Source organism: Cololabis saira, chromosome 10 (assembly GCF_033807715.1).
Source record: "Cololabis saira isolate AMF1-May2022 chromosome 10, fColSai1.1, whole genome shotgun sequence".
In the NCBI taxonomy this organism is placed as follows: Eukaryota; Metazoa; Chordata; class Actinopteri; order Beloniformes; family Belonidae; genus Cololabis; species Cololabis saira.
Genome location: NC_084596.1, coordinates 1,916,581 through 1,943,830, shown reverse-complemented (window position 1 = coordinate 1,943,830; position 27,250 = coordinate 1,916,581). Strand labels below are relative to the sequence as shown.

The window sequence follows — 27,250 nt, the reverse complement described above, 5'->3', positions numbered from 1 at the left end:
CCGTCGTGAGATCCTTGGCCGCTGGGCAAATCACTTCGAGACTCTCCTCAATCACGCAAACCCTGTCGACCTTCACATCCTGGATGGACTGCCAGACCTGCCACCAGTTGAGCACCTTGACTCCCCACCACAGTTCTGTGAGACCCGTCAAGCCATCAGAGACCTGAAGAACAACAAAAGTGCAGGACCTGATGGCATCCCGGCAGAGGTTTTTAAGAACGGCGGGTACCTCCTCACATGCCGCCTACACCTCTGTATCACACACATATGGGAACATGAGACCCCCCCACAAGACTGGAAGGATGCCAACATTGTGGTCATCTACAAGAACAAAGGTGACAGAGCAGTCTGTGGAAACAGTCGTGGAATCTCCCTCCTCTCCATTGCAGGGAAAGTGCTGGCAAAGATCATGTTCAAGCCGCTGGAAAACATCTCGGAAGCTGCTCTCCCAGAGACGCAGTGTGGTTTTCGGAAGTCTAGGTCGACCACCGACATGGTCTTTGTCTTAAGGCAGCTACTGGAGAAGAGCAGGGAACAGTGCAAAGACCTCTATATAGCCTTTATTGACCTCAGCAAAGCCTTCGACACCATAAACCGTGAGATGCTCTGGAAACAACTGGACAAACTTGGGGTACCACCCAAGTTTCTGTCCGTGCTGCAGCAACTGCATACTGGGATGCAAGCCAGAGTAATCACCGGAGACCTCCAGTCAGAGCCCTTCGAGGTAAATACCGGGGTGAAGCAAGGCTGTGTCTTGGCACCAGTGCTTTTTAATCTCCTCCTTTCTGCCATCACCTTTCTCTTCAATCGTGCCTTGGATCACAAAGATGGTGTTCATCTTGAATACCGCCTTGACGGAAATCTTTTCAACATCCGCCGTCTCCAAGCCCATACGAAGACAAAGATCTGCCATATCTGTGAGCTACAGTATGCAGATGACTGCGCAGTCTTAGCCCACAGCCCAGAGTCTATGCAGCATGCCCTCAACACAATTTCCACTCTTTACCAGTCCTACGGTCTTCAGGTCAACACACAAAAAACTGAAATCATGTCCCAACTCGTTACCCAACCTCCCTCACCCCACAGCTTCCATATAAACGGCATCCCACTCAAAACAGTCGAACACTTCACCTACCTTGGCTCTACAATATCCTCCCACTGCTCCCTCGACACAGACATACACACCCGAATCAATAAAGCTTCATCAGCCTTTGGACGGCTTCGCAGGAGGGTTTTTGAAAACCGTAACCTCAAGGTCGGCACCAAGGTTGCAGTTTACAATGCAGTGTGCGTGTCCACCTTGCTCTACGGGGCAGAAACATGGACGCCATACAGAAGGCACATAACAAACCTGGAGGCCTTCCACATCCGTTGCCTTCAAAAAAATCCTTGGTCTGTCCTGGGAAAATAAAGTACCCCACTCGGAGATTCTGAAGAGCACTAATTCCAGCTGTATGGAAGCAGCTGTGGCCAAAAGGCACTTACGGTGGATAGGTCATACAATCCGACTGCCTGAACACCGCCTGCCCTGCCAAGTCCTCTACGGTCAATTACATGATGCAAAGCGTGCTGCTGGTGGCCAAAAGAAACGCTACAAGGACTACACCAAGGACCTTCTGAAGCGAACTGTCATCAGCCCCACTCAGCTGGAAACTCTAGCGTGTGATCGCTTAGATTGGAGAGACACCTGCGTCAGGGCAATCCCACAAATAGATGACAGCAATCATCAGAGAAGGTCTGAGAGACGTGCCCAACGACATCGGAGGACAGCCGGCATTCCCCCAACGTCCGGGCTCCCCTGCCCCACCTGTGGAAGGATGTGCGGCTCACGCATCGGCCTCCACAGCCACATCAAGTGGCACCAGCGACAACAGCGCTGACCACCCCCGCCCCCCTTCCCTGCCCTGGAGCAAGCGTCGTCATCGTACACGATGGACAGCTAAGATGGTGTGTTGGGGTCGGGGGGGGAGGGGGAGGGGGGTTCGAAAATTCTGTTACATACAAAAGGGGGGCCTGGCAAAAAAAGTTTCGGAACCACTGGTTTAAACCATATGTTAATCAGGTTTGTAAAATAGCGTTTTTCCATCTCCGTAATATTGCAAAGCTTAGGAAAATCCTCTCGCAGAGTGATGCAGAAAAACTAGTTCATACGTTTGTATCTTCTAGACTGGATTACTGTAATGTGTTGTTAGCAGGATGTCCAAGTAATTTGCTGAATAGGCTCCAGCTGATCCAGAATGCAGCAGCACGAGTGCTGACAGGAATCAGCAGGAGAGACCACGTCTCTCCAGTTTTAGCGTCGCTCCATTGGCTACCTGTAAAATTCAGAATCCAATTTAAAATGTTATTACTTGCATATAAAGCCCAAAACGGCTTAGCTCCGCAGTATTTACAAGATTTGATAGTGCCTTATGTTCCTGGCAGAGCTCTCCGCTCCCAGGGTGCAGGTTTACTCGTAGTTCCTAGAGTATCTAAATGTAGATTTGGAGAGCAGGCGTTCTGCTATCAGGCACCATTACTATGGAACCAACTTCCAATCTGGGTTAAGGAGGCTGACACCAACTCCACCTGTCTCTTTTTATTTAATAACGCAGCTTTCTGCTATGACCCCCGGCGCTCTTTCACCAGAGAAGAGCTGATGAACATCAGAAGAACAACTCCAGCGGATTTATTTCCCACTTTTCTCCTACCATCAGTGGAATTATTGGACATTCTAGTCAAAGGTGCGATCACCTTTGTTCACGCGGTGAAGCGCAGGAGGAGAGGTAAACGGGCCGGCGCGCTCGTGCGTCTCCGCCGGCGTGGAAGCCGCACACCGTTACCTGGCATATTTCTCTCCAATGTGCGATCACTTTGCAATAAAATGGATGAACTTCAACTACTAGTGGGGAAGAACAGAGACCTCTCCTCATCCTCCGTTCTTTGCTTCACGGAGACGTGGCTGTGTAGTCTCATCCTGGACTCTGCGCTGCAGCTGGCAGGCTTCCAACTTTTCAGAGCCGACAGAGACGCGCAGCTCTCCGAAAAATCCAAAGGGGGTGGAATTTGCTTTTTCATCAACAACGGCTGGTGCAAGGATGTGACAGTGATGCAGCAACACTGTTCTCCCGATCTGGAAATTTTTATTATAAACTGCAAACCCTTCTACTCTCCCCGTGAGTTCAGCTCATTCATCCTGGTCGGCGTTTACATCACACCGCAGGCCCACGTGCAGGACGCTCAGCGCATGCTCGCCGACCAGATACTGAACGTGGAGCGGACTAACCCGGACTCCTTAGTTACTGTCCTCGGTGACTTTAACAAAGGTAACCTCAGCCACGAACTCCCTAAATACAGACAGCTAATTAAATGCCCGACCAGAGAGGGAAAAATCTTTGATCACTGTTACTCTACAGTGAGCAGAGCCTATCATGCCGTCCCCCGAGCTGCATTGGGACACTCAGACCACCTCATGGTCCACCTGATTCCAGCATATAAGCAGAAATTAAAGCTCTGCAAACCTGCTGTGAGGACCTCAAAGCAGTGGACCAGGAAAGCTACGGAGGATCTTCAGGCATGTCTGGACTGTACTGACTGGGATGTGTTCAGGACTTCTACCAGCAGCCTGGACGAGCTCACAGAGGCTGTGACATCTTACATCAGCTTCTGTGAGGACAGTTGTATTCCAACACGAACCAGGGTTAGTTACAACAATGACAAACCCTGGTTCTCTTCTAAGCTCAGAAGGTTGCGGCTGCAGAAGGAAGAAGCGTTCAGGAGTGGCGACAAGGACAGGCTCAAAAAGGCAAAGTACACGTTTAGCAAGGAGGTGAGAGCAGCTAAACGACTGTACTCTGAGAAACTACGCCAACAGTTCTCAGATAACGATGCCAGCTCAGTCTGGAAGGGACTGAGACAGATTACAAACTACAAACCCAGAGCCCCCCCCTCCATCAACGACCGACGCCTAGCCAACAACCTGAATGAGTTCTACTGTCGCTTTGACATACAAAGGGACAGTCCTGATACCATCCCCCCGGACTGCATTCACATTCCCCAGTTCCATTCCTCCAACAGCACCCCCCCCTCCCCAGCAAGGGCTGGAGCGTCTCCACCACTTCACACCCCAGAGGCCCCATCCTCCACCCCCCACACCACCTCCAGTCATCAGTCTGTCAAGCTCCTGAAGTTTGCGGACGACACCACCCTCATTGGACTCATCTCTGATGGTGATGAGTCCGCCTACAGGTGGGAGGTCGACCAGCTGGTGACCTGGTGCAGTCAGAACAACCTAGAGCTCAACACTCTAAAGACAGTGGAGATGATAGTGGACTACAGGAGGAACGCAGCCCCACCTGCCCCCCTCACCCTGTGTGACTCCCCAGCAGACAATGTGGAGTCCCACCGCTTCCTGGGGACCATCATATCCCAGGACCTCAAGTGGGAGCTGAACATCACCTCCCTCACCAAAAAAGCACAGCAGAGGATGTACTTCCTGCGGCAGCTGAAGAAATTCAACCTGCCAAAGACAATGATGGTGCAGTTTTACATGGCCATCATTGAGTCCATCCTCACCTCCTCCATCACCATCTGGTATGCTGCTGCCACTGTGAAGGGCAGGAGCAGGCTGCAGCGTATCGTCCGCTCTGCAGAGAAGGTGATTGGCTGCAATCTTCCATCTCTCCAGGACCTGCACGCCTCCAGGACCCTGAAGCGTGCAGGAAAGAAAGCAGCAGATCCCTCCCACCCCGGACACAAACTGTTCCAGACTCTTCCCTCTGGCAGGAGGCTGCGGTCCATCAGGACCAAAACCTCACGCCATAAAAACAGTTTTTTCCCGTCTGCAGCTGTCCTCGTCAACAAGGCCCCCCCCCCCCCCGACTACCACGGACTGCCCCCCCATCCCACTCTACGTTACATTAACGTAAAAACTCCAATCCTGTAACATTTGCACAGACTCACCCGGCACTTTAAAACCTCATTTTGTACATTCCGGTCTACATTTTATTTTACTGTTTATACTTTTTATTGTTTATACATTTCATTTTATTTTATCTCTTATATATTTGTTTTTATATTTGTATTGTGTTGCACCAATCCCCATAACAAATTCCTCGTGTGAAAACTTGGCAATAAACCCTTTTCTGATTCTGATTCTGATTCTGACCTTTACAACTAAACTTAAAACCTTTCTGTTTAGTAAAGCCTATAGTTAGTGTTAGTAAACCTCTAGCTGGTGTTGGTAAATCTCTAGGTAGTGTAAACTCTAGTGTGTTAGAGTCAGTAGTCATAGTTGCAGCTATAGAACAAGACTATAATAGTTAGTCTCAAATATAGCTTGGTGGTAGATATGCTGCTATAGGCCTATGCTGCAGGGGGCACCGACATGATCCGCTGGGCGGTGCCTCTCACCCTTCTTCTCCTCTCCTCTTCCCTTCCTCTCTTCTCCATTACCATTTTTATTTATTATAAATATCTCATAGCAATCATTTTTGTCCATCGTTCCTGTAGTTTCTTGTGCCGGCCCCCCTTTTTTCTCTTTTGTGCATGTTTGCGGTCATCCCGGTCATCCCATTGCTGCTTCCACCTGCCTACGTGGATGTCTGCCCCCCCCCCCCTCTGGTCATCCTGCTGCTGCTTCCACCTGACTGCTGTGTGCTGCTGACGTCCCTGACTCCCCCAGTCTGGCCTTCGGCAGGAGGGTCCCCCCTTATGAGCCTGGTCCTGCTCAAGGTTTCTTCCTCCTAAAGGGGAGTTTTTCTTGCCACTGTTTAGCATAAGGCTTTTCTCCCACTAGGGGAGTTTTTACCTGCCATTGTTTATGTAATAATTGCTTGGGGGTTTATGTTCATGCTTATGTTTATGTTTATGTTTATGTTCTGGATCTCTGGAAAGCGTCTAGAGACAACATCTGTTGTATTAGACGCTATATAAATAAAATTGAATTGAATTGAATTGAATGGAAGTAGCTTTAGTAATTAAGTAAAGGGCATTTATAAAGCACATTTAAAACGGAGATATTATTGACCAAAGTGCTGTACATGATAATAATGATGTCAAAAAAAGAAAGAAAGAAGTTTCAGTGACAACAAATAAATCACAAATTTGACCTAAAAACACGGATGCAAGAAATTACAGGATTAGGGGAGTGGGAAAGCTTGTGAATAGAGGAGAGTTTTTAATCTTAAAGGTGGAGATAGTGGGGGCACATCGGATGTCTGAGGGTAACTGGTTCCACAGCAACGGCCCTATCACCTTTCAGCTTCAGCCCTGACCGCGGCACAGGTCGTTTTCTTTGAATAGAGGAGCTCAGGGACTGGTGGCTGAAGAACTGAAGAAGGTCAGTGATATAAGCAGGGCCCTCGTGCGTGCAATATGCACCAATTAAGGTCAAGGACTCAAAACTTAGTCCGATGACACCACCATGACTCTTTATGTCAAACCATTCAAAAGTTATGGCAGAAAATAGGAACTATGAAGTATCGACCAATCAGAAGGGGCGGGGCTAATTTTCACCAATTATGGTCAAGGACTCAATACCAAGTCCCATGACACCACCCACATGTCTTTATCACAACCCGTTCAAAAGTTATGACAGAGAAAAGTTTTCTAGGGGGCGCTGTTGAGCCATTAGGCCACGCCCATTGATGCAAACCATGAAATATCAAATTTATCGCCAGGCCTGGCTTGCATGCAAAATTTAGGGACTTTTGGGGAACTATCAAATATGGACCAATCAGGCGAAGGGGGGGCGTGCTTTTTGGCATCTAGCGTCGCCACGGTAACGCTTTTGAAAGAGAAAAGTAATGCGTGTTGTCGCAGGATGGAGACGCACATTTTGATGTATAACACACCTGGGTGCACATTACGGTTCGGGCCGTATTAAGTGCCGAAGGAATGGCATAAATTGCGCCAAAAATACACGATTAATTGAAAATGGCCGACTTCCTGCTTGGTTTCGGACATGACGCCAAAATACTTTTCTTGCGACATGATACAGGTGTGTACCGATTTTCGTGCATGTACGTCAAACCGTATTGTGGGGTTTAAGGCACAAAGTTTTCTAGGGGGCGCTGTTGAGCCGTTAGGCCACGCCCATTAATGCAAAGCATGAAATATAAAATGTATCACCAGGCCTGGCTTGCGTGCAAAATTTGGTGATTTTGGGGGCACGTTTAGGGGGGCAAAAAGGCCCTCCTTTCGTCAGAAGAAAGAATAAAGAAAAATTCCTACAGATACATTAGGGCCTTCGCACTGTAAGTGCTCGGGCCCTAATAAGATCAGGGTTCTATTTTCCCCTGGATCTAAAGTATGCAGCAGATCATTAGTCACCGTAAGTAAGGGTGTTTTGGTCCTGTGAAGGGCTCTAAAAAGGTTCTACAATGTTGTGCATGTTTGAAAAAGGGAGCAACTGAGAAAAACTGGTTTCTGACTGCATTCAAGTGACATAAACACTAAAGAGAGGATCAAACCAGTGCAGGATCAGCTGATCTCTGTCCAACACCAGTGATGTGTGTTTCCTCTGTAAATGAAGGTGTGTGTGTGAGCTGATGTGGACGTGAATTCAGCAGAATGGACCACTGTGAGGACAGAGAGGACGGAGTCCCTCCCTCTAAAACCTCTCTGTGTGGGGAACATGAGAGTCGGAGCAAAGCTCAGAGGTGAGATGAGCATCTCTAACTGTCCCTGACTCTTCTGCATGTAGGAGCTCAAGACTCACATCACCAAACATCATTATTACAGGAATCGACCTGGACCTGGACCTGGACCTGGACCTGGACCTGGACCTGGACCTGGACCTGGACCTGGACCCGGCCCTGGACGTAGACGTAGACGTAGACGTAGACCTAGACCTGAATCTGGACCCAGCTGTGTGTCCTTGAAGAGCGACAAGTCAATGGAATATGTTATTACCTTCAAAGGAGAGCAACGTTCGGCTGTAAAGAGGTGAGTGTATCCAAACGCTGCCAATGATTTATGTTTAATACTTTTTAAATAGACTGAATATTTTTATCTGTATAACTTATTTTTCATATAAATAGAATATTTACATTATTAACTTTTGTCTTCTATCAGGGTCCATCAGAAAGGAGACTCTCTTGAACATGAACCCAGCTGTTTGTCCTTGAAGAGCGACCACTCAAAGGACGGGTTTATCGACTTTAAAGGAGACCAACAGTCTTCTTCAGAGAGGTGAGATGTATTTAAACACATTAAATGTATTTAAATCAGTCCTCATGTTAGGAAATGTCCACATGTTTCTTCCTGAGTAGATCATGTGGTCCTGGACCCCTGTGGTCCTCCATCACTTGATGGTGATCTGAGCTTCCTTCTCATAGATCTTTGTGGCAGGGTGGAGGAGCAGCAGCCACTCAGGTGATCGGTCACAGGTGTGTCCCATCACCCTCTCCACCCTGCCTGCCTTCATAAGGCGTGGCTGCACAAGAGCTGTGGGAGAAGGTGCTTGTGCACGTGTTTCAACAGTTTCTGCACGAAAACCCTGTGTCCTCTCTGTCCTGTCGGTCGGGCCCCCGTAGCACTCGCCCTGCTACAATCTTCATCTCCTGTCAGGAGCTTTTTCCTCTGGTTGACACATCTGGAGGTCTCACCTTCCAGAGGACTGATCCTGATGATGATCCAGAGTTCCTCTTACTGATCCTGATGATGATCCAGAGTTCCTCTTACTGATCCTGATGATGGTCCAGAGTTCCTCTTACTGATCCTGATGATGACCCAGAGTTCCTCTTACTGATCCTGATGATGATCCAGAGTTCCTCTTACTGATCCTGATGATGATCCAGAGTTCCTCTTACTGATCCTGATGATGGTCCAGAGTTCCTCTTACTGATCCTGATGGTCCAGAGTTCCTCTTACTGATCCTGATGATGATCCAGAGTTCCTCTTACTGATCCTGATGATGGTCCAGAGTTCCTCAGCTGCTTCATGTCTCCATCAGTTGTCCATGTTCCTGATCTTGTTGTAACTTTTCACTGAGGTCACATGTTCTCAGTGGATCAGCAGGACTATTAAACCTTCACCACCACGAGTCCTCTGATGGACTGTCCTCATCCCAACAGGACTTCATGGCCCTTCAGCTGGTGTTTGTCTCTGTGAGGACAGACATGATGTGAGCTAATTCTTCCTGGTTCCTCCACAGAGTGGACCAGCAGATCTCAGAGTCCCCCAGCGGTCCGTCTGTCCAGCAGCATCAGACACAGCTGGACTCCATCTTTCAGGTCTGTACATGAACAACAACTGCTGCTCCATCTGTTCTGTTGATGTTTGTCTCCATGCTGGTCTCTGGAGACCAGTGGACTGTCAGTCTGTCCAACATGGACCTGATGTTTGTCTCCATGCTGGTCTCTGGAGACCAGTGGACTGTCAGTCTGTCCATCATGGACCTGATGTTTGTCTCCATGCTGGTCTCTGGAGACCAGTGGACTGTCAGTCTGTCCATCATGGGTCTGATGTTTGTCTCCATGGTTTCAGTCTGGTTGTGTCCTTCATGTGGTCTTCTGTTCCAGCTGCTGGAGGACGACATCGTCATGTTTGTGAAGGACGAGCTGAAGAAGATCCAGAAGGTTCTGAGTCCAGATTACCCAGAATCCTCAGAGAGTCTGGAGGAGGATGAAGATGAAGAGCAGAAGAGCATCAGAGAGACATTCATGAAGATCACAGTGAAGTTCTTGAGGAGGAGGAAGCAGGAGAAGCTGGCCGACCTCCTGCAGAGCAGTAAGACTTTTCTCTGAACATCTGAGCTGCTGGATAAACCACACCCAATGTCTCAGTAGATGACCAACATTCACAGATCAGACACAACATTAAACCCACTGGAAGGTGGAGGAACTCAGCTCATCTTTTGTTAGGAACATCTCATTAATAGGGTCATTCATATCCCAGCAAATGAAAGTTTTATTCTAAAGAGTTGAACCGTGTGGATTCAATATTCAGTTCCAGCAAACACAAAACAAACACTTGTATGTCTGAAGTGAATAGGAAACACTGTTGTTGTTCCTCTGACTGATTGAAGGGGTTTTTGGGAGGAAAACGCTTCAATACTCCTCATTGAACGGCTGATCAGTGAATGTTGAAATGTTGATTCTTTAGAGGAAGTAGAACTTGTTGTGGGCTGGTTTTAAAGCCCTAAGTGGTTTTCTTTATTTCATCTTTATTTAGATACCGGCGCTGCCGTTTGTCAATCCAAACTCAAAGGTCAGCTGCAGAAGAAGCACCAGCATGTGTTTGAGGGGATCATTAAAGCAGGAAACCCAACCCTTCTGGAGCAGATCTACACAGAGCTCTACATCACAGAGGGAGGGACCGGAGAGGTCAACGAAGAACATGAAGTCAGACAGATTGAAGCAGCTTCCAGGAAACCAGACGGAGCAGAAACAGCCATCAGACAGGAAGACATCTTTAAACCCCCACCTGGAAGAGGAGGACCAATCAGAACAGTGATGACGAAGGGAGTGGCCGGCATCGGGAAAACAGTCCTAACACAGAAGTTCAGTCTGGACTGGGCTGAAGGCAGAACCAACCAGGACATCCAGTTCCTGCTTCCATTCACCTTCAGAGAGCTGAATTTGCTGAGAGAGGAGAAGTTCAGCTTGGTGGAACTAGTTCATCGATTCTTCTCTGAAACCAAAGGAATCTGCAGCTTTGAAGAGTTCCAGGTCGTGTTCATTTTTGACGGTCTGGATGAGAGTCGACTTCCTCTGGACTTCCACAACCCTACAGTCGTCAGTGACCCCAGAAGGTCCACCTCAGTGGACGTGCTGCTGACAAACCTCATCAGGGGGAACCTGCTTCCTTCTGCTCGTCTCTGGATCACCACACGACCCGCAGCAGCCAATCAGATCCCTGCTGAGTGTGTCTCCATGGTGACAGAGGTCAGAGGGTTCACTGATCCACAGAAGGAGGAATACTTCAGGAAGAGGTTCAGAGATGAGAAGCAGACCAGCAGGATCATCTCCCACATCAAGACATCACGGACCCTCCACATCATGTGCCACATCCCAGTCTTCTGCTGGATCACTGCTACGGTCCTGGAGAAAGTCCTGGAGAACATCCTGGAAACCAGAGAGGGAGGGGAGCTGCCCAAGACCCTGACTGAGATGTACATCCACTTCCTGGTGGTCCAGGCCAAACTGAAGAAGGTCAAGTATGATGGAGGAGCTGAGACGGATCCACACTGGAGTCCAGAGAGCAGGAAGATGATCAAGTCTCTGGGAAAACTGGCTTTTAAGCAGCTGCAGAAAGGAAACCTGATCTTCTATGAACCAGACCTGAGGGAGTGTGGCATCGATGTGAGAGAGGCTTCAGTGTACTCAGGAGTGTTCACCCAGATCTTTAGAGAGGAGAGCAGCCTGTACCAGGACCGGGTCTTCTGCTTCATCCATCTGAGTGTCCAGGAGTTTCTGGCTGCTCTTCATGTCCATCAGACCTTCATCAAATCTGGAGTCAACCTGCTGGAAGAACAAAGAAACACAAAGACTGACCTCTATCAGAGTGCTGTGGACAAGGCCTTACAGAGTCCCAACGGACACCTGGACTTGTTCCTGCGCTTCCTCCTGGGTCTTTCACTGGAGACCAATCAGAACCTCCTACGAGGTCTGTTGGAACCAAAAAAAAGAAGTTCACGGAACAATCAGGAAACAGTTAAATACATCAAGAAGAAGATCAGTGAGGATCTGTCTGCAGAGAGAAGCATCAACCTGTTCCACTGTCTGAATGAACTGAACGATGGTTCTCTGGTGGAGGAGGTCCAACGGTCCCTGAGGTCTGGACGTCTCTCCAGAGGTTATCTGTCTCCTGCTCAGTGGTCGGCTCTGGCCTTCATCTTACTCTCATCAGAAGATCTGGAGGTGTTTGACCTGAAGAAGTTCTCAGCTTCAGAGGAGGTTCTACGGAGGCTGCTGCCGGTGGTCAAAGCCTCCAAGAAAGTTGTGTAAGGACGAACACGGACACATCTGTTTTAGTTACAATTGCATGTTGTGTTCATGGAGGAAACCAGTTAAATTCACTGTTCAACTAAGTTCAGGTTCATGTGGGACCAGTTCTCCTCAATGATTCATCTCAGAAAACTTTACATATAGAGAAGAGAAATGCAGCGATCACTATTATCAATACTTATTGATTATTAGTTGAAATAATCAGCATTTATTGATGTTTTATCATTTATTTCTTTGTTAAATGACAATCAACTTTTAAATAACCACATGATCTCTCTTTAATCTCCTCTGCAGGTTGAGTGACTGTAACCTCTCAGAGGACATCTGTCCACTTCTGTCCTCAGTTCTCAGCTCTCAGTCCTCCAGTCTGACAGAACTGGACCTGAGCAACAACCACCTGCAGGATTCGGGACTGGAGCATCTGTGTCCTGGACTGGAGAGTCCACACTGTCACCTGGAGTCTCTCAGGTCAGAATCCACCAAGTGTTCAACCGTTGACCTTTAGAACAGTTTGTTTGGTTGTTTTATTCGATCCCCGTTAACTGCTGACCTTTCACAGCAGTTTCTCTGGGGTTTCATCAGAATCATCAGTTGAATTACAACATTATCATTAATTAAAATACATAAACATACATGCTCACAACTCAGACACAAGGAACCTGCTAAAAGTAAAAAAAAAAAAAACCATTATAATCAGCACAATGGCATTATGACTCTACATTTCCTCTTTTTAAAATCAGGATTTACATTTTCTCATCACACTCTCAAACAATATATTAAGAAAAATCAAATCAAGAGCTCAATTTAAAAAGAATAAAAAAATATTTTCCATTTTTGAACAACACAACAACTTTCTGGACAGTGTGAGATAGAACAAACAATCATGTGCTGTTCATATTTTAACACCCCCCACCCTCTTCAGCAAAACTACACACACAAACACAAAGAAATAGAGGAAAATGAAACAGTATCAACACAATAAACAGATTAATAGCTCAATTCTTAAGAGTCCATTTTATTTTCCAGAATAAACAAAAATAACTTGAGCTTCTTGTTAAAGCTTATCATATTATCTAAAGTCGAAAGTTCTGGTAATTCACTCCACACCACCATCGCTCTGTGATTCATTGTCTTCTGTTTTAAGTGACTTCTACATGGAGGCAACAGAAAATAACCTGCTGATATTCGCCTTGACAAATGATTGGGTGTGTGGAAAAAATTATAATCTCCTGTAAAATGTTTTTAGTGTTTTAGCCATAACTACTTTATTGATTAAACTCATCAATGAATATTGCCTCCTACATTCTCCACTTCACCAGGATGGATGGGGATTCATTACTTCCACTGGTCTGATAAAGTTGCTGAATGGCTCAGCCAGCTGCTTTGTTCTGATTTACCTGCAGCCTGGCCCGGTTACGTTTGGTTGTACTGGACCAAAACACAGAGCAATAATTTACATTTGACAAGACCGATGAGTGTATCACCTGTTTAATCAAATCATTAGGCAGAAACTTCCTGCAGTGTTTAATCACAGCTATACCTCTACCCATTCTCTGCACTATTTGGTCAACTTGTCTATTCCAGGACATTTGACTCTCTACAACATCCCCTAATAACTTAACTTCTGTTACTTGCCCTCTCCCTACTTTACCCATAGTTAAGCATAGCACAGTGCAATTTATTAATAAATGTTTTGAACCTAAAACAGTACACTTTCTCTTCACCTGATTTTGGATCAAAATACATCTCTGATCTCCTGGTCCATGATGAACCAACCAGAACCCTCATGTCGTCGGGGACACGCCTACTTTCTGTACTCAGAGTTAAAACCAAACATGTTGAGTCAGCGTTCAGCTTTAGCTCCTCACCTGTGGAACAAACTCCCAGAATGCATCAGGGATGCTGAAACTCTCTATAGCCTTAAGTCAAGTTGAAAACCTTTTTATTGATTTATGTCTGTCTGTCTTTAATTACTGCTTTTAAATTCTTATAGATTGTACTCATTTTTTTTAATCTTTTTATTTTAAGCACTTTGAGTTGTCTTGTACATAAAATTTTGTACACAAACATTCCTAAATAACCTCATGATTTCTCTTTAATCTTCTCTGCAGGTTGAGTGACTGTAACCTCTCAGAGAACATTTGTCCACTTCTGTCCTCAGTTCTCAGCTCTCAGGCTCTAGAGAGTCCCTTATTGAAATAGTCCATGAATGGCTGCCAAACATTATAAAACCAAACATACACAACCATGAGAGGAGTATCTCAGTTTCTCTAACTTTAAATGGGCCAATACTTCTTCAAGCCAGTGTTTATGTGTTGGAGCCTTAACGCTCTTCCAATTGCGAAGAATCAATTTTCTGGCAAGTAGTGTAACGAAAGCAACCACATCTTCTTGATTTGTTGAAAGTGTAATTCCTTCGGGTGAGGTACCAAATATTGCCATAATTGGGTTGGTGCTGATCTTTTTCTTAAAAACATGAGAGATGGTGTCAAAGATAGATATCCAGAAGGAGCTCAACCTCGAGCACGACCAAAACATGTGGCTGAGGGTGGCGTCGGTCTGGTGACATCTTTCACATATTGGGTCAACATTTGTATATAGCTTAGCTAGTCTGGTCCGGGATAAGTGAAGTTTGTGGAATACCCTGAACTGGATCAGACCATGTCTGATACAGATGGAGGATGCGTTCACTCTACCAATTGCCAGGTCACATCTGGTATCCGCAGGTTGAGATCCTCCTCCCATTTTGTGTTTGTATGATGAAGAGAGGGAGAAGCTGCAATTTGGATTGTGTCATATACAAATGAAATAAAGCCTTTAGTTTGTGGATCCCTGTCTACACAATCATTAATCCAATCTTCCTCTGTAGGTGTTAGGGAAGGTGAAAAACATGTCTTAATGTAATTTCGAATCTGCAGATACCTGAAGAAGTGAGTTTTTGGAATGTTGTGATGCGCTTTTAAATTTTCAAATGACATGAAGGAACCGTCTTTAAAGAAATCCCTTACACATATGAAGCCTCTACTTTTCCACAATTTAAATGCCGGGTCCATGAAAGAGGGAGGGAAGATGGGGTTAGCCAGAATAGGACTCGACAAAAGTGGTTTCTTGTGTCCAAAATGCACTCTGAATTGTGACCAAATTTGGAGGGAGCCCCCGATTATTTGTGTGATAGCACTTACTAATTGGCATCGGAGCACAAGCTAAGGCAGCCAATGAGTTTGGGGAGCTAGAATATTGTTCCATAAGTAACCAAATCGGTGCCTCATGTTCAGGGATGTCAGATGTTCAATATGAGAGGGCGTGGAGGTAGTAGTACTACGCCGCCCGGTAGTAATACATCAGGCCAGACCCCCATTTTCCCTCGGCCTTTCTAAGAATGCCTTTCTAATACGTGGCACAGTTCTATTCCATATAAAGACGGATATGTACTTATTCAGTTCAGTGAAGAATGCTTTAGGAATGAATATAGGGATTGTCTGAAAAATAAATAAAAATCGTGGCATTATAGTCATTTTGATGGAGTTAATTCTTCCTGCTAGAGATAGTGGAGGGGATGACCACCTTGTCAAATCCTGTCTAGCTATTTCCAGCGCTACCCTTAAATTGTGTTTGAATAAATCCTTGAATTTCTCAGTAACCTGGATACCTAAATATTTAAAAGAGTCATGTGTAACCGTAAAGGGGAACATGTCAAAAGACCTCTGCTTTACGGCTGAGCTTATGGGAAAAATTAGGCTTTTTGAAAAACGTATTTTATAGCCGGAGACTACCCCAAATTTAGTAATCACATCTAATGCAACAGGTATGGATGTATCTGGCTGTGAGAGGTACAAGAGGAGATCATCACAATATAATGAAAGTTTATGATTGAGCCTGCAACGGTCTATACCCTCTAATCCAGTATTCTCCCTCAAGGACACAGCCAGAGGTTCAATAGCGATATTAAACAATAGGGGTGACAGGGGGCACCCCTGCCTTGTGTCGCTGAGAATGGGAAAGTAATCTGATGTAAGATTATTGGTCCGCACAGAGGCCTGTGGATTACAATACAAAAGGGTTTACCCAGCTACAACATTTCTGTCCAAAATTGTGTATGGTTATGGTTTGGTGTATATATTATGTTATAGAGACAACGTAAATTGCCAGCTAGCTGCCTGCCAGTCATAAAACCTGTTTGATCTCTGTGGATTATGTTTTGCATGATTGGTTCGAGTCTCGCTGCGAGGGTCTTTGTTAAAATTTTGTAATCACAACAGAGCAAACTAATTGGCCGGTAGGAGTCACATTTCAGTGGGTCTTTACCCTTTTTGAGGAGTACAGATATAGTCGCCTGTGTCATTGTTAAGGGCAGGGTTTTATTCTTCAGAGCCTCTTCATATACTTTGCGTAGAAGTGGTACCAATTTGAAAGAGAAGGCTTTATAAAATTCGATGGGGTAGCCGTCTGGGCCAGGTGACTTCCCAGATTTTGATGTTTTAATGGCCCTTTCGATTTCCGCCTGTGTCAAAGGTTCCTCAAGTGCGCTGACATCATCCTGGTCTAGGGACGGCATCCTTAAATGATTGAAAAACTGTGAGCAGAGAATCATTACCCGCATCTGATTTATATAACGTTTTGTAGAATTTTTGGAATTGTTCATTAATTGTCTTTTGGTCTGTGGTACTACCACTGTTGCCTTATCCAATTTCAGTAATGAAGCTCGTTGCTGCAGATTGTCTAAGCTGATGACTCAGAAGCCTACTAGCGCGTTCTCCAGATTCATAATAGTTTAAACGGGACTTTCGATGGAGATCCTCGGCACGGTCAGTCATTATAATGTCATGTTCTGTTTGTAGTAAAAGTCTGTCCCGATAGAGATTTTCAGAAGGTGTCACTGAATGTTCCTGATCGATGGCCTGGATCCTCGTCTCTATTTCTGATAGACGTTTTGCGCTCTTCTTGCTAGCACTGGCAGTATATGATATTATCATACCCCTTAGATAGGCTTTTAGGGTTTCCCAAAGGCAGCCTTTACTTGTCTTTGGGTTTTGATTGGTGTCCATGAATAGATCAATATGGTTGGATATGTAACGCACAAAATCTTGATCAGATAAGAGACGAAGATTAAAACGCCATGTTCGCTGAGGGACTATATAGAAATCTAATACCCATCACCACAGGGCAATGATCTGAGATAACCATGGTTTCGTATTTAATCGACTGTAACGGGTGGATCAACTGGTCATCCAAAAGAAAATAATCTATTCTCGAAAATGACTGGTGGGCCGGTGAAAAAAAAGAATATTTGTGGGATGTTGGATTTTGAAACCTCCAGACATCCGATATCTTATACGTCTTTAAAAAGGAGTTAATGCAGCGTGCGGATCTACTCAGTGTACCTGGTGTTTGTTTAGAGCGATCTAATTTAGCATTTAAGACACAGTTGAGGTCAGCGCCTAATATGAACTTTTGTGAATTTAAGTCTGGAAGTAATGAAAAAAGATCTGCAAAAAATTGCATGTTGTCCCAATTTGGGGCATACATTTTGACAAGCACTACAGGTGTGCTGTACAATTTACCTTGCACAATTATGAATCTGCCATTTTTATCACTTATGAGATGGGATTCGACAAACTGCACATTCCTGTGGATAAGAATGGCTGCACCACGACTTTTATAGTTAAAATCCAAATGAAACACCTGAGCAAAATGGCTTCGGCAAAGCCTGGACTGATGACTATTCTGCAAATGCGTCTCTTGTAAAAAAGCTATTTCAACTTTAAGTTTTGACAGGTGAGAAAATTGTTACGTTTTATTCAATTATTAAGACCGCAGACATTCCAGCTGGCCATCCTTGTGACAGAATCACCTCTATCTCTAGTGTTACATGCAAAATAAAATTATAAAAGACAACAAATTCTAATGGCTAAGTTAACAGTAAACAGGAGTGCCGGACAATAAAGGATTGTCAGCACTCTAGTACTCCTACTCCTTTCAATACTAACTTCCAAACTATACTAAATAGCTTACCATGTGAATCAGAGTGTGACGGGGTTCTTTCCAGAAAAAACTCTCCAATCAAAAAAAACTGGCAGTCGGATAATATTAAAGTATAATATTGTATTTTATTGTAGCCGGCCTTCTAGGATGCAAAGGTGCATCTTTTATAATAATGCAAGAGAAAAATACTGCAGTTGAAAAAAACGAAATTAATTGAAAAATGCAAAAAAATAAAATAAAACAAAACATTCAAACAGGAAGTTTCTCACAAAGCCAAAGTTTCTACTGAGATGCTGCCTTCTGTACAGCTGATTTCAAAAAAACTCCTCATCCCAAGCCAAACCGGCTTCATTTATACCTTTAACCCCTCCCACTACACCTGGATTCAATCACTGATCCCTCTGTTTGGCAATCAGACTGAATGGGACACAGCTGATGACCATGCGGTGTGTGGGTGTGTGTGTGTGTGCATGTGAGTATACATGTATGAATGAATAAACATAGGACAACTAAGTGTGCACCCTCAGTTGAACTACTAAACTGGGGGGAAAAAAAGGATAATGGTAATCATTAATGGTGCTTAAGACAGAAAGGGAGCGGAGAGAAAGTACAACATGCATGTATGAGTGTAGTTGTGTGAATGTATGTTTGTGCACTGCCTGCAGTCAGGGGACGACCGCACTCAGTGAGGGAGCCGCTCCGTCACACAGAGCTTTAACCAGAACCATTAATGAACAATTATAGTAGCTCTTCCATGAAACCGCATTAAATATATTAAATTGAAGATCAACAGAAGATAATGCTATAACATTATATTTCCATGTAAATTGTCTGAGTCCAATGCAAAATAACAGTGGTTGCTTGCACACTGTAAATAAAAGTTTACATAAGGAGGAAAAAATAAAGAAAAAAGAGAAAATAAAAAAATAAATAATACATAAGAAAATACAAAAAAAAAACATACATACATATATATATATATATATATATATATATATACATACATACATACATACATACATACATACATACATACATACATACATACATACATACATACATACATACATACATACATACATACATACATACATACATACATACATACATACATACATACATACATACATACATATATATATATATATACATACATACATACATACATACATACATACATACATACATACATACATACATACATACACACACACACACACACACACACACACACACACACACACACACACACACACACACACACACACACACACACACACACACACACACACACACACACACACACACACACACACACACACACACACACACACACACACACACACACATACATACATACGCACATAAACATACCGGTCCAATTGTGTCAGCAACCAACCATATCAGTCCAGTGTTCAAATTGGAAAAGCTGATGCATCATAATGAATGGAGGGGTCCAGCTGTGTATATAACAGCCCACATTTCAGCCTCAATCACGGACCCTGTCAGAGAGCAGCTTATGTGATACATACCAGAGCTGCATCAGTTAGCTGTAGTAACCAGTTTTTCCAACGCATATGTTTTAGCTTTATCAGGATCCCTGAAGCTCACCCAAGTTCCATCTTCCAGAGTGATCCGGAGATCCGCGGGGTACCACAGCCCAAAGTGAATGCCCTCACACAAACGTAACAGGTTGCGCACCTCCGTGAAAGCGGCTCGCTGTTTGGAAACGGCTTGGGTGAAGTCGGGTAAAACACGAACCGTGCCCCCGTTGCTTGTTTGAAGTTGCCGCAGTGCCACAGCCTTCCTCATAATCTCTTCCTTCTCTTGAAAGTAGGGGCATCTAACGATGAAAGCCCTTTGCGGCTGGTTGTCCTGTGTTACCTTGCTTCTCAGAACGCGATGAGCCCGGTCCAGAGCCGGGGCTTTATCCAGCTGAAGCAGCTCTCGGAGCATATCAGCCATGAACTAGACCGGCCGCTTTCCGCTCTCCCGACCCTCTTTCACACCGACCACTCGGATGTTGCAGCGCCGCGATCTCGCCTCTAAATCCTCAGCTTTATCTTTCAGCGTTGTGATCTCTTTTTTCATCCGAGTCACCTCCTGTTCCAGCGCGGTGATCATGTCCGACTGCTCGCCGGTCGCCGTCTCCAGGTGAGCGACCCGTCCCTCTAGTGCTGCACTCCGGGCCTCGGCCAGTTCATTGGCCTTCTTCAACTCACTCTTCAAGGCCTCAATTTGAGTGTGCAGCTCCGTACGTTGTGCCTCCGCCTTCTGGTCAATTTTGGCAATAAGTTCGTCTTTCAGATCACGTATGGCTTGAATTATAGGTTGGTCAGAGGATTTACTCTGCATTGCCTGGGAGCTAGCGCTATCGTTAGCTTGTTTGCTGGGGGCCCAGCGCCTGTCAGGCATGGCGCTGTTTTAGCTTGTTGGACACAACTCGAACAGATTTAACAGTCGACTGGTGACTTTATCAAATATAGGAGCCGTGTTAATGCGGTTATGAAACAAAAGCAAAAGCGTCTTTACAGATTTCTGGTGTTGAGCTCTTCCACCTCACTCCTTCCCTACATGGTGTCGCACCAACTATTTTTTTTGTCATCCTTTTCAAGCAACCAATCATCCGTCATTTGAGCAAGCGTTGTAGCTGTGGAGTGGCCTTTCTTGTATGCATGTCAATATCCTGAATTTAACCTATTTTTCAAAAACCTGAACAACGTCCTGACACTCAATGACGGTTTTGATGTGTTCCAGTCAGGTTTCCGGCCACATCCCAGCACTAAGACAGCTCTAGTAAAGGTCCTTAATGATATCCACTCCAATAGTGCCAACATTTCAGTCTTAGTCTTACTGGATATCAGTGCTGCTTTCAACACAATCAACAAGAACATCTTGATAGACAGGTTGAATAATTGGGTGGGACCTTCTAGCACGGCACTAACCTGGTTTCAGTCCTATCTAAAAGACAAAGAATATTTTGTGTCTTTAGGTAACTACAAATCAGAGCTAACATAAATAACATGTGGAGTTCCTCAAGGTTCAATTCGGGGGTCTCTTTTGTTTAATATGACCTGCTCTCACTTGCTCAAATTATGAAAAAAAAAAAAAAATGCTAACATGACTATGCAGATGACACCCCAATATATATATAAGCATCTCACTTAGAGACTATAATCCAATTAAAAAATGTTATCAAATGCATTGATTGCATTAAAAATGTGCCACGATTTACAGTACTTCAGTTAATTGAAGATAAAAACAGAAATTAAAGCTGCAAGCAGCGATGAACGGGCCCTCCCCTTGTGCACGTTTAGGTGTGCTGCAGTGGAAGCTTGTATGACTTGCATGTAGATTCTTCAGGCCTGGACATTTAGCGGATGACACCACCCACGACTCTCTATATCAAACCATTCAAAAGTTATGGCAGAAAGCAGGAACTATCAGATATGGACCAATCAGAAGAAGGGGCGGGGCTAATTTGCACCAATTATGTTCAAGGACTCAAAACCGAGTCTGATGACACCACCCACGAGTCTTTATGTCAAATCATTCAAAAGTTATTGCAGAAAATAGGAACTATCAAATATGAACCAATCAGAAGAAGGGGGGGTGGGGGATTAAACGTTGGCATTCAGCTTCAAGTAGTAAAGCTAAAAACAAATAGCCAACCCAGAAATCAGGGAGTGGTTCTGGACTCAGACCTGAACAGCCACATTACAGTTTTTCTCTATTGCTTAAACACATTTCACGATACTGCCCTCACTTTTCACAAAACTCTAAACAAAAAACACTTTTCTAAAGCTACGTACACCAAACCTCACAGTTTCTTTTCAAAACCAACCCATCACACCAAAACAGTTGCTCATATGCTCAAAAGCAAACTCTGACACCAAAATACCACTCAAGGCCTGCAAAAATGTAAACACTACTGAGCATCATTAACCACATTACCAAAAAAATTTAAAACACAATTTCCACAGTGTGAGACTGTTCTTTTTACAGTTTCACAACTGCCAGGATGCATTTGAGCAACCCTTCTTTATTCTCAAATATGTTTTGGGCATTACTGTAACTATAGATTTGTGCATTTCATGGGAATAGTTACATAATGCAGAAAATGCAGTAATATCACAACTCAATGCAAAAATGAGTACTGTAAACTCCATAGAGGATCCATTACACACAATAGATACAGTAAAGTAACAATTGAGAACACAATGTTCAGGGTGCGATTTCTTTTATTACAGTACGTTTGAAAATTGACACAGTATGTTGTATGTTGACACCGAAATCATGGGGCGTCATCACGTCGGGCTGGGTCGGGCCACAGGACCTCATCAACGTCACAGGCAATATTGTCCATAGCCAAACAACGTGGGAAGAATGCCCTTGCATGCCGCACCCAGCCTTGGAACGCCTCCACAGCCACATCATCACAGGCCAGGTCCATAGCCCTGAGAAGGTTCTCTCTGGTGTAAGGTTGTCGGTCATAGACCTTCCACCGCCATGATGAGAAGAACTCCTCTATTGGGTTTAGGAACGGAGAATAGGGTGGCAGACACACATTAATGAATTGCTGATTGATGTTAAACCACTCTCTGACCTGGATGCTGCGATGGAAGCTAACATTGTCCCAGAGGATGACGTATATGGGAAGATCAGCTGGCCCAGGAATCTGCTGGTCGTGGTGATCTGCTGGCCGAGCATTCAGGTGGTCATTGTCATGCAAAACATCTCTGAGCTCTCCTAGAAAGGTGAGGAGACGCTCAGGGTTGTAGGCACCAAGTTCAGCATGCCGGTGGAGAAGCCCTCTAGAACTCATGGCAGCGCAGAGAGTGATGTTTCCTCCACGTTGGCCGGGCACATCAACGATAGCTCTCCGTCCTATGATGTTACGGCCTCTCCTCCTCCTTTTTGTGAGGTTGAAGCCAGCCTCATCCACAAATATAAATTCATGGGGTCTGGCCATGGACTCCAACTGGAACATCCTCTGTGGAAACAAATAGCGTTTTCAGGTGTTCAGAAAGACAGTCAATACAGCACATTACAGTACGACAGTATAGTATTGTATGTAAAGTACTGTAGGCCATGGATTGTACTGTACTTACTTGCACATACTGGCGACGGAGGTGTTTTATTCTGTCAGAGTTGCGCTCAAAGGGTACCCTATAGGCCTGCTTCATTCTTACTCTCTGGCGCTTGAGGACTCTGTCTATGGTTGTCAGGCTGACATTGTCAATGGTCGGAAAGTTCAAATTGTCACCAATGATCCTCTCCCGTATCTCCCGTAGTCTGATCACATTGTTCTCCCGAACCATATCCACAATGAGGACCTCTTGGGCTGGTGTGAATCTGGAAGCCCTCCCACCTGCAAATGGCAAGCTTTCAACTCTAGAGAAACAAACATAATCATTTGGTCAGAAATGGTACTTGCAGTACACACTTTTACTGTAACCATGATTGCACTTGTCTGTATGTAGGTGCACTCCACTATTACTACTGTATACTGTGTACATGTAGTGTAGTGACTAAAAAACTACTACATAAAGTACCTGTTGTGTTCTCTGAAGGCCCGAATAATGGTGGCCACTGAGAATCTGCTGAGGTTTGGTTGGACTCGTTGTCCCGCTTCGGTCATTGTCATGCCGTGGACAATGACGTGGTCAATGACTGTTGCTCTCATTTTATCTGTAATGAAAATGCGTTGTCTTGCTTGCCCTCCTTCTCCTCTCCCTCCTTGGCCTGCTCCTCTTTGGACTGCTTCTTGTCCTCTTTGGCCCACTCCTTGGCCCGCTCCTCTCCCTCCTCGGCCCACTCCTCTCCCTCCTTGACCTGCTCCTCTCCCTCCTTGACCTGCTCCTCTCCCTCCTCGGCCTGCTCTTCTCCCTCCTCGGCCTGCTCTTCTCCCTCCTCGACCTGCTCCTCCCCCTCCTCGACCTGATCCTCTCCCTCCTCGACCTGCTCCTCTCCCTCCTCGGCCTGCTCCTCTCCCTCCTCTGACACAAACTCCTCTCCCTCCTGTGACACAAACTCTTCTCCCTCCTCTGACACAAACTCTTCTCCCTCCTCTGACACGAACTCCTCTTCTTCTGTCTTGATCATCCATTTTTGTTTTTGAGCCTTCAGCTAACTGCACTGACTTATATAGGTGTGGTCACATCATTTGCAATAGGTGTTTTCAATTATGAGTCGTTGTGTTTACTGATTGACACCAGGTATGTTCATTGTGTTCAAGTTTTGCTGATTGTGGGTAGCATTGTGCAGCACATGAGCTTCACAATGCATATTGGAGCAGAGTTATATGCAAAATGTGTTTTAGCACGGCAAAATGTGTTTAAAGTTTTGAGAAAAAGGGGATGGGTTTTGTGAACAGTGTCTACAGGTGAATTGTGTTTGTGGTTGTGGCAAAAGGGGGGTAGTTTTACTAAATGTGTTTAGGCAACTGGTCATTTGGTTTAGAATACTGGGTTTTGTGTTTTGGCAATAGAGAAAAACTGTAAGACAGTAGTGAAGTCAGCCTGTTATCACTTAAAGAACATGTGGACCACACAACTCCAGTTATAATATCTTTACACTAGTTTCCTGTCTGTCCCAGAATAGATGTTAAATCCTGCTGCTGGTTTATGAATCTCTGAATGATTTCGGGTCAAAATACATCTCTGATCTCCTGGTCCATGATGAACCAACCAGAACCCTCAGGTCGTCAGGGACACGCCTACTTTCTGTACTCAGAGTTAAAACCAAACATGTTGAGTCAGCGTTCAGCTTTTGCTCCTCACCTGTGGAACAAACTCCCAGAATGCATCAGGGATGCTGAAACTCTCTATAGCCTTAAGTCAAGTTGAAAACCTTTTTATTGACTTATGTCTGTCTGTTTTTAATTACTGATTTTAATTTCTTATAGATCGTACTTTTTTTATCTTTTTATTTTAAGCACTTTGAGTTGTCTTGTACACATGTACATTTTGTACATTTTTGTACACAAACTTTCCTTAATAACCTCATGATTTCTCTTTAATCTCCTCTGCAGGTTGAGTGGCTGTTTCCTCTCAGGGAACATCTGTCCAGATCTGTCCTCAGTTCTCAGCTCTCAGTCCTCCAGTCTGACAGAACTGGACCTGAGCAACAACCACCTGCAGGATTCAGGACTGAAGAAGCTGTGTCCTGGACTGGAGAGTCCACACTGTCACCTGGAGTCTCTCAGGTCAGAATCCACCAAGTGTTCAACTGCTGACCGTTAGAACTGTTTGTTTGGTTGTTTTATTCGATCCCCGTTAGCTGCCGACCTTTCACAGCAGTTTCTCTGGGGTCTCATCGGAATCATCAGCTGAATTACAACATTATCATTAATTAAATGCATAAACAAAATGCTCACAACACAGAGACAACAGACACTAGGACACCTGCTCAAGTGCTGCCGTGTGCAGCCACAGAGAGTCCCTTATTGAAATAGTCCATGAATGGCTGCCAAACATTATAAAACCAAACATACACAACCATGAGAGGAGTATCTCAGTTTCTCTAACTTTAAATGGGCCAATACTTCTTCAAGCCAGTGTTTATGTGTTGGAGCCTTAACGCTCTTCCAATTGCGAAGAATCAATTTTCTGGCAAGTAGTGTAACGAAAGCAACCACATCTTCTTGATTTGTTGAAAGTGTAATTCCTTCGGGTGAGGTACCAAATATTGCCATAATTGGGTTGGTGCTGATCTTTTTCTTAAAAACATGAGAGATGGTGTCAAAGATAGATATCCAGAAGGAGCTCAACCTCGAGCACAACCAAAACATGTGGCTGAGGGTGGCGTCGGTCTGGTGACATCTTTCACATATTGGGTCAACATTTGTATATAGCTTAGCTAGTCTGGTCCGGGATAAGTGAAGTTTGTGGAATACCCTGAACTGGATCAGACCATGTCTGATACAGATGGAGGATGCGTTCACTCTACCAATTGCCAGGTCACATCTGGTATCCGCAGGTTGAGATCCTCCTCCCATTTTGTGTTTATATGATGAAGAGAGGGAGAAGCTGCAATTTGGATTGTGTCATATACAAATGAAATAAAGCCTTTAGTTTGTGGATCCCTGTCTACACAATCATCAATCCAATCTTCCTCTGTAGGTGTTAGGGAAGGTGAAAAACATGTCTTAATGTAATTTCGAATCTGCAGATACCTGAAGAAGTGAGTTTTTGGAATGTTGTGATGCGCTTTTAAATTTTCAAATGACATGAAGGAACCGTCTTTAAAGAAATCCCTTACACATATGAAGCCTCTACTTTTCCACAATTTAAATGCCGGGTCCATGAAAGAGGGAGGGAAGATGGGGTTAGCCAGAATAGGACTCGACAAAAGTGGTTTCTTGTGTCCAAAATGCACTCTGAATTGTGACCAAATTCGGAGGGAGCCCCCGATTATTTGTGTGATAGCGCTTACTAATTGGCATCGGAGCACAAGCTAAGGCAGCCAATGAGTTTGGGGAGCTAGAATATTGTTCCATAAGTAACCAAATCGGTGCCTCATGTTCAGGGATGTCAGATGTTCAATATGAGAGGGCGTGGAGGTAGTAGTACTACGCCGCCCGGTAGTAATACATCAGGCCAGACCCCCATTTTCCCTCTGCCTTTCTAAGAATGCCTTTCTAATACGTGGCACAGTTCTATTCCATATAAAGATGGATATGTACTTATTCAGTTCAGTGAAGAATGCTTTAGGAATGAATATAGGGATTGTCTGAAAAATAAATAAAAATCGTGGCATTATAGTCATTTTGATGGAGTTAATTCTTCCTGCTAGAGATAGTGGAGGGGATGACCACCTTGTCAAATCCTGTCTAGTTATTTCCAGTGCTACCCTTAAATTGTGTTTGAATAAATCCTTGAATTTCTCAGTAACCTGGACACCTAAATATTTAAAAGAAGAGTCATGTGTAACCGTAAAGGGGAACATGTCAAAAGACCTCTGCTTTACGGCTGAGCTTATGGGAAAAATTAGGCTTTTCGAAAAACGTATTTTATAGCCGGAGACTACCCCAAATTTAGTAATCACATCTAATGCAACAGGTATGGATGTATCTGGCTGCGAGAGGTACAAGAGGAGATCATCACAATATAATGAAAGTTTATGATTGAGCCTGCAACAGTCTATGCCCTCTAATCCAGTATTCTCCCTCAAGCACACGGCCAGAGGTTCAATAGCGATATTAAACAATAGGGGTGACAGGGGGCACCCCTGCCTTGTGTCCCTGAGAATGGGAAAGTAATCTGATGTAAGATTATTGGTCCGCACAGAGGCCTGTGGATTACAATACAAAAGGGTTTACCCAGCTACAACATTTC

The 27,250-nt window shown here is 44.6% G+C and overlaps 1 protein-coding gene across 2 annotated transcripts in view; it reads left to right on the top strand.

Annotated features, from left to right (window-relative positions):
• The first annotated feature begins 7,513 nt into the window (after positions 1-7,513).
• The window catches only part of LOC133452301 (NLR family CARD domain-containing protein 3-like), a 47,447-nt gene continuing 27,710 nt past the window's right edge, over positions 7,514-27,250 (top strand). Inside the window, exons 1-8 of one of the 2 annotated variants that reach the window (XM_061731535.1) lie at positions 7,514-7,640; positions 7,723-7,926; positions 8,056-8,172; positions 9,137-9,215; positions 9,504-9,711; positions 10,156-11,926; positions 12,225-12,398; positions 24,946-25,119. In XM_061731535.1, the coding sequence (XP_061587519.1) occupies positions 7,552-7,640; positions 7,723-7,926; positions 8,056-8,172; positions 9,137-9,215; positions 9,504-9,711; positions 10,156-11,926; positions 12,225-12,398; positions 24,946-25,119 (2,816 nt within the window). In that variant the 5' untranslated portion in view covers positions 7,514-7,551. The remainder of the gene's footprint in view (positions 7,641-7,722; positions 7,927-8,055; positions 8,173-9,136; positions 9,216-9,503; positions 9,712-10,155; positions 11,927-12,224; positions 12,399-24,945; positions 25,120-27,250) is intronic. The other variant, XM_061731537.1, reaches the window with a different exon arrangement.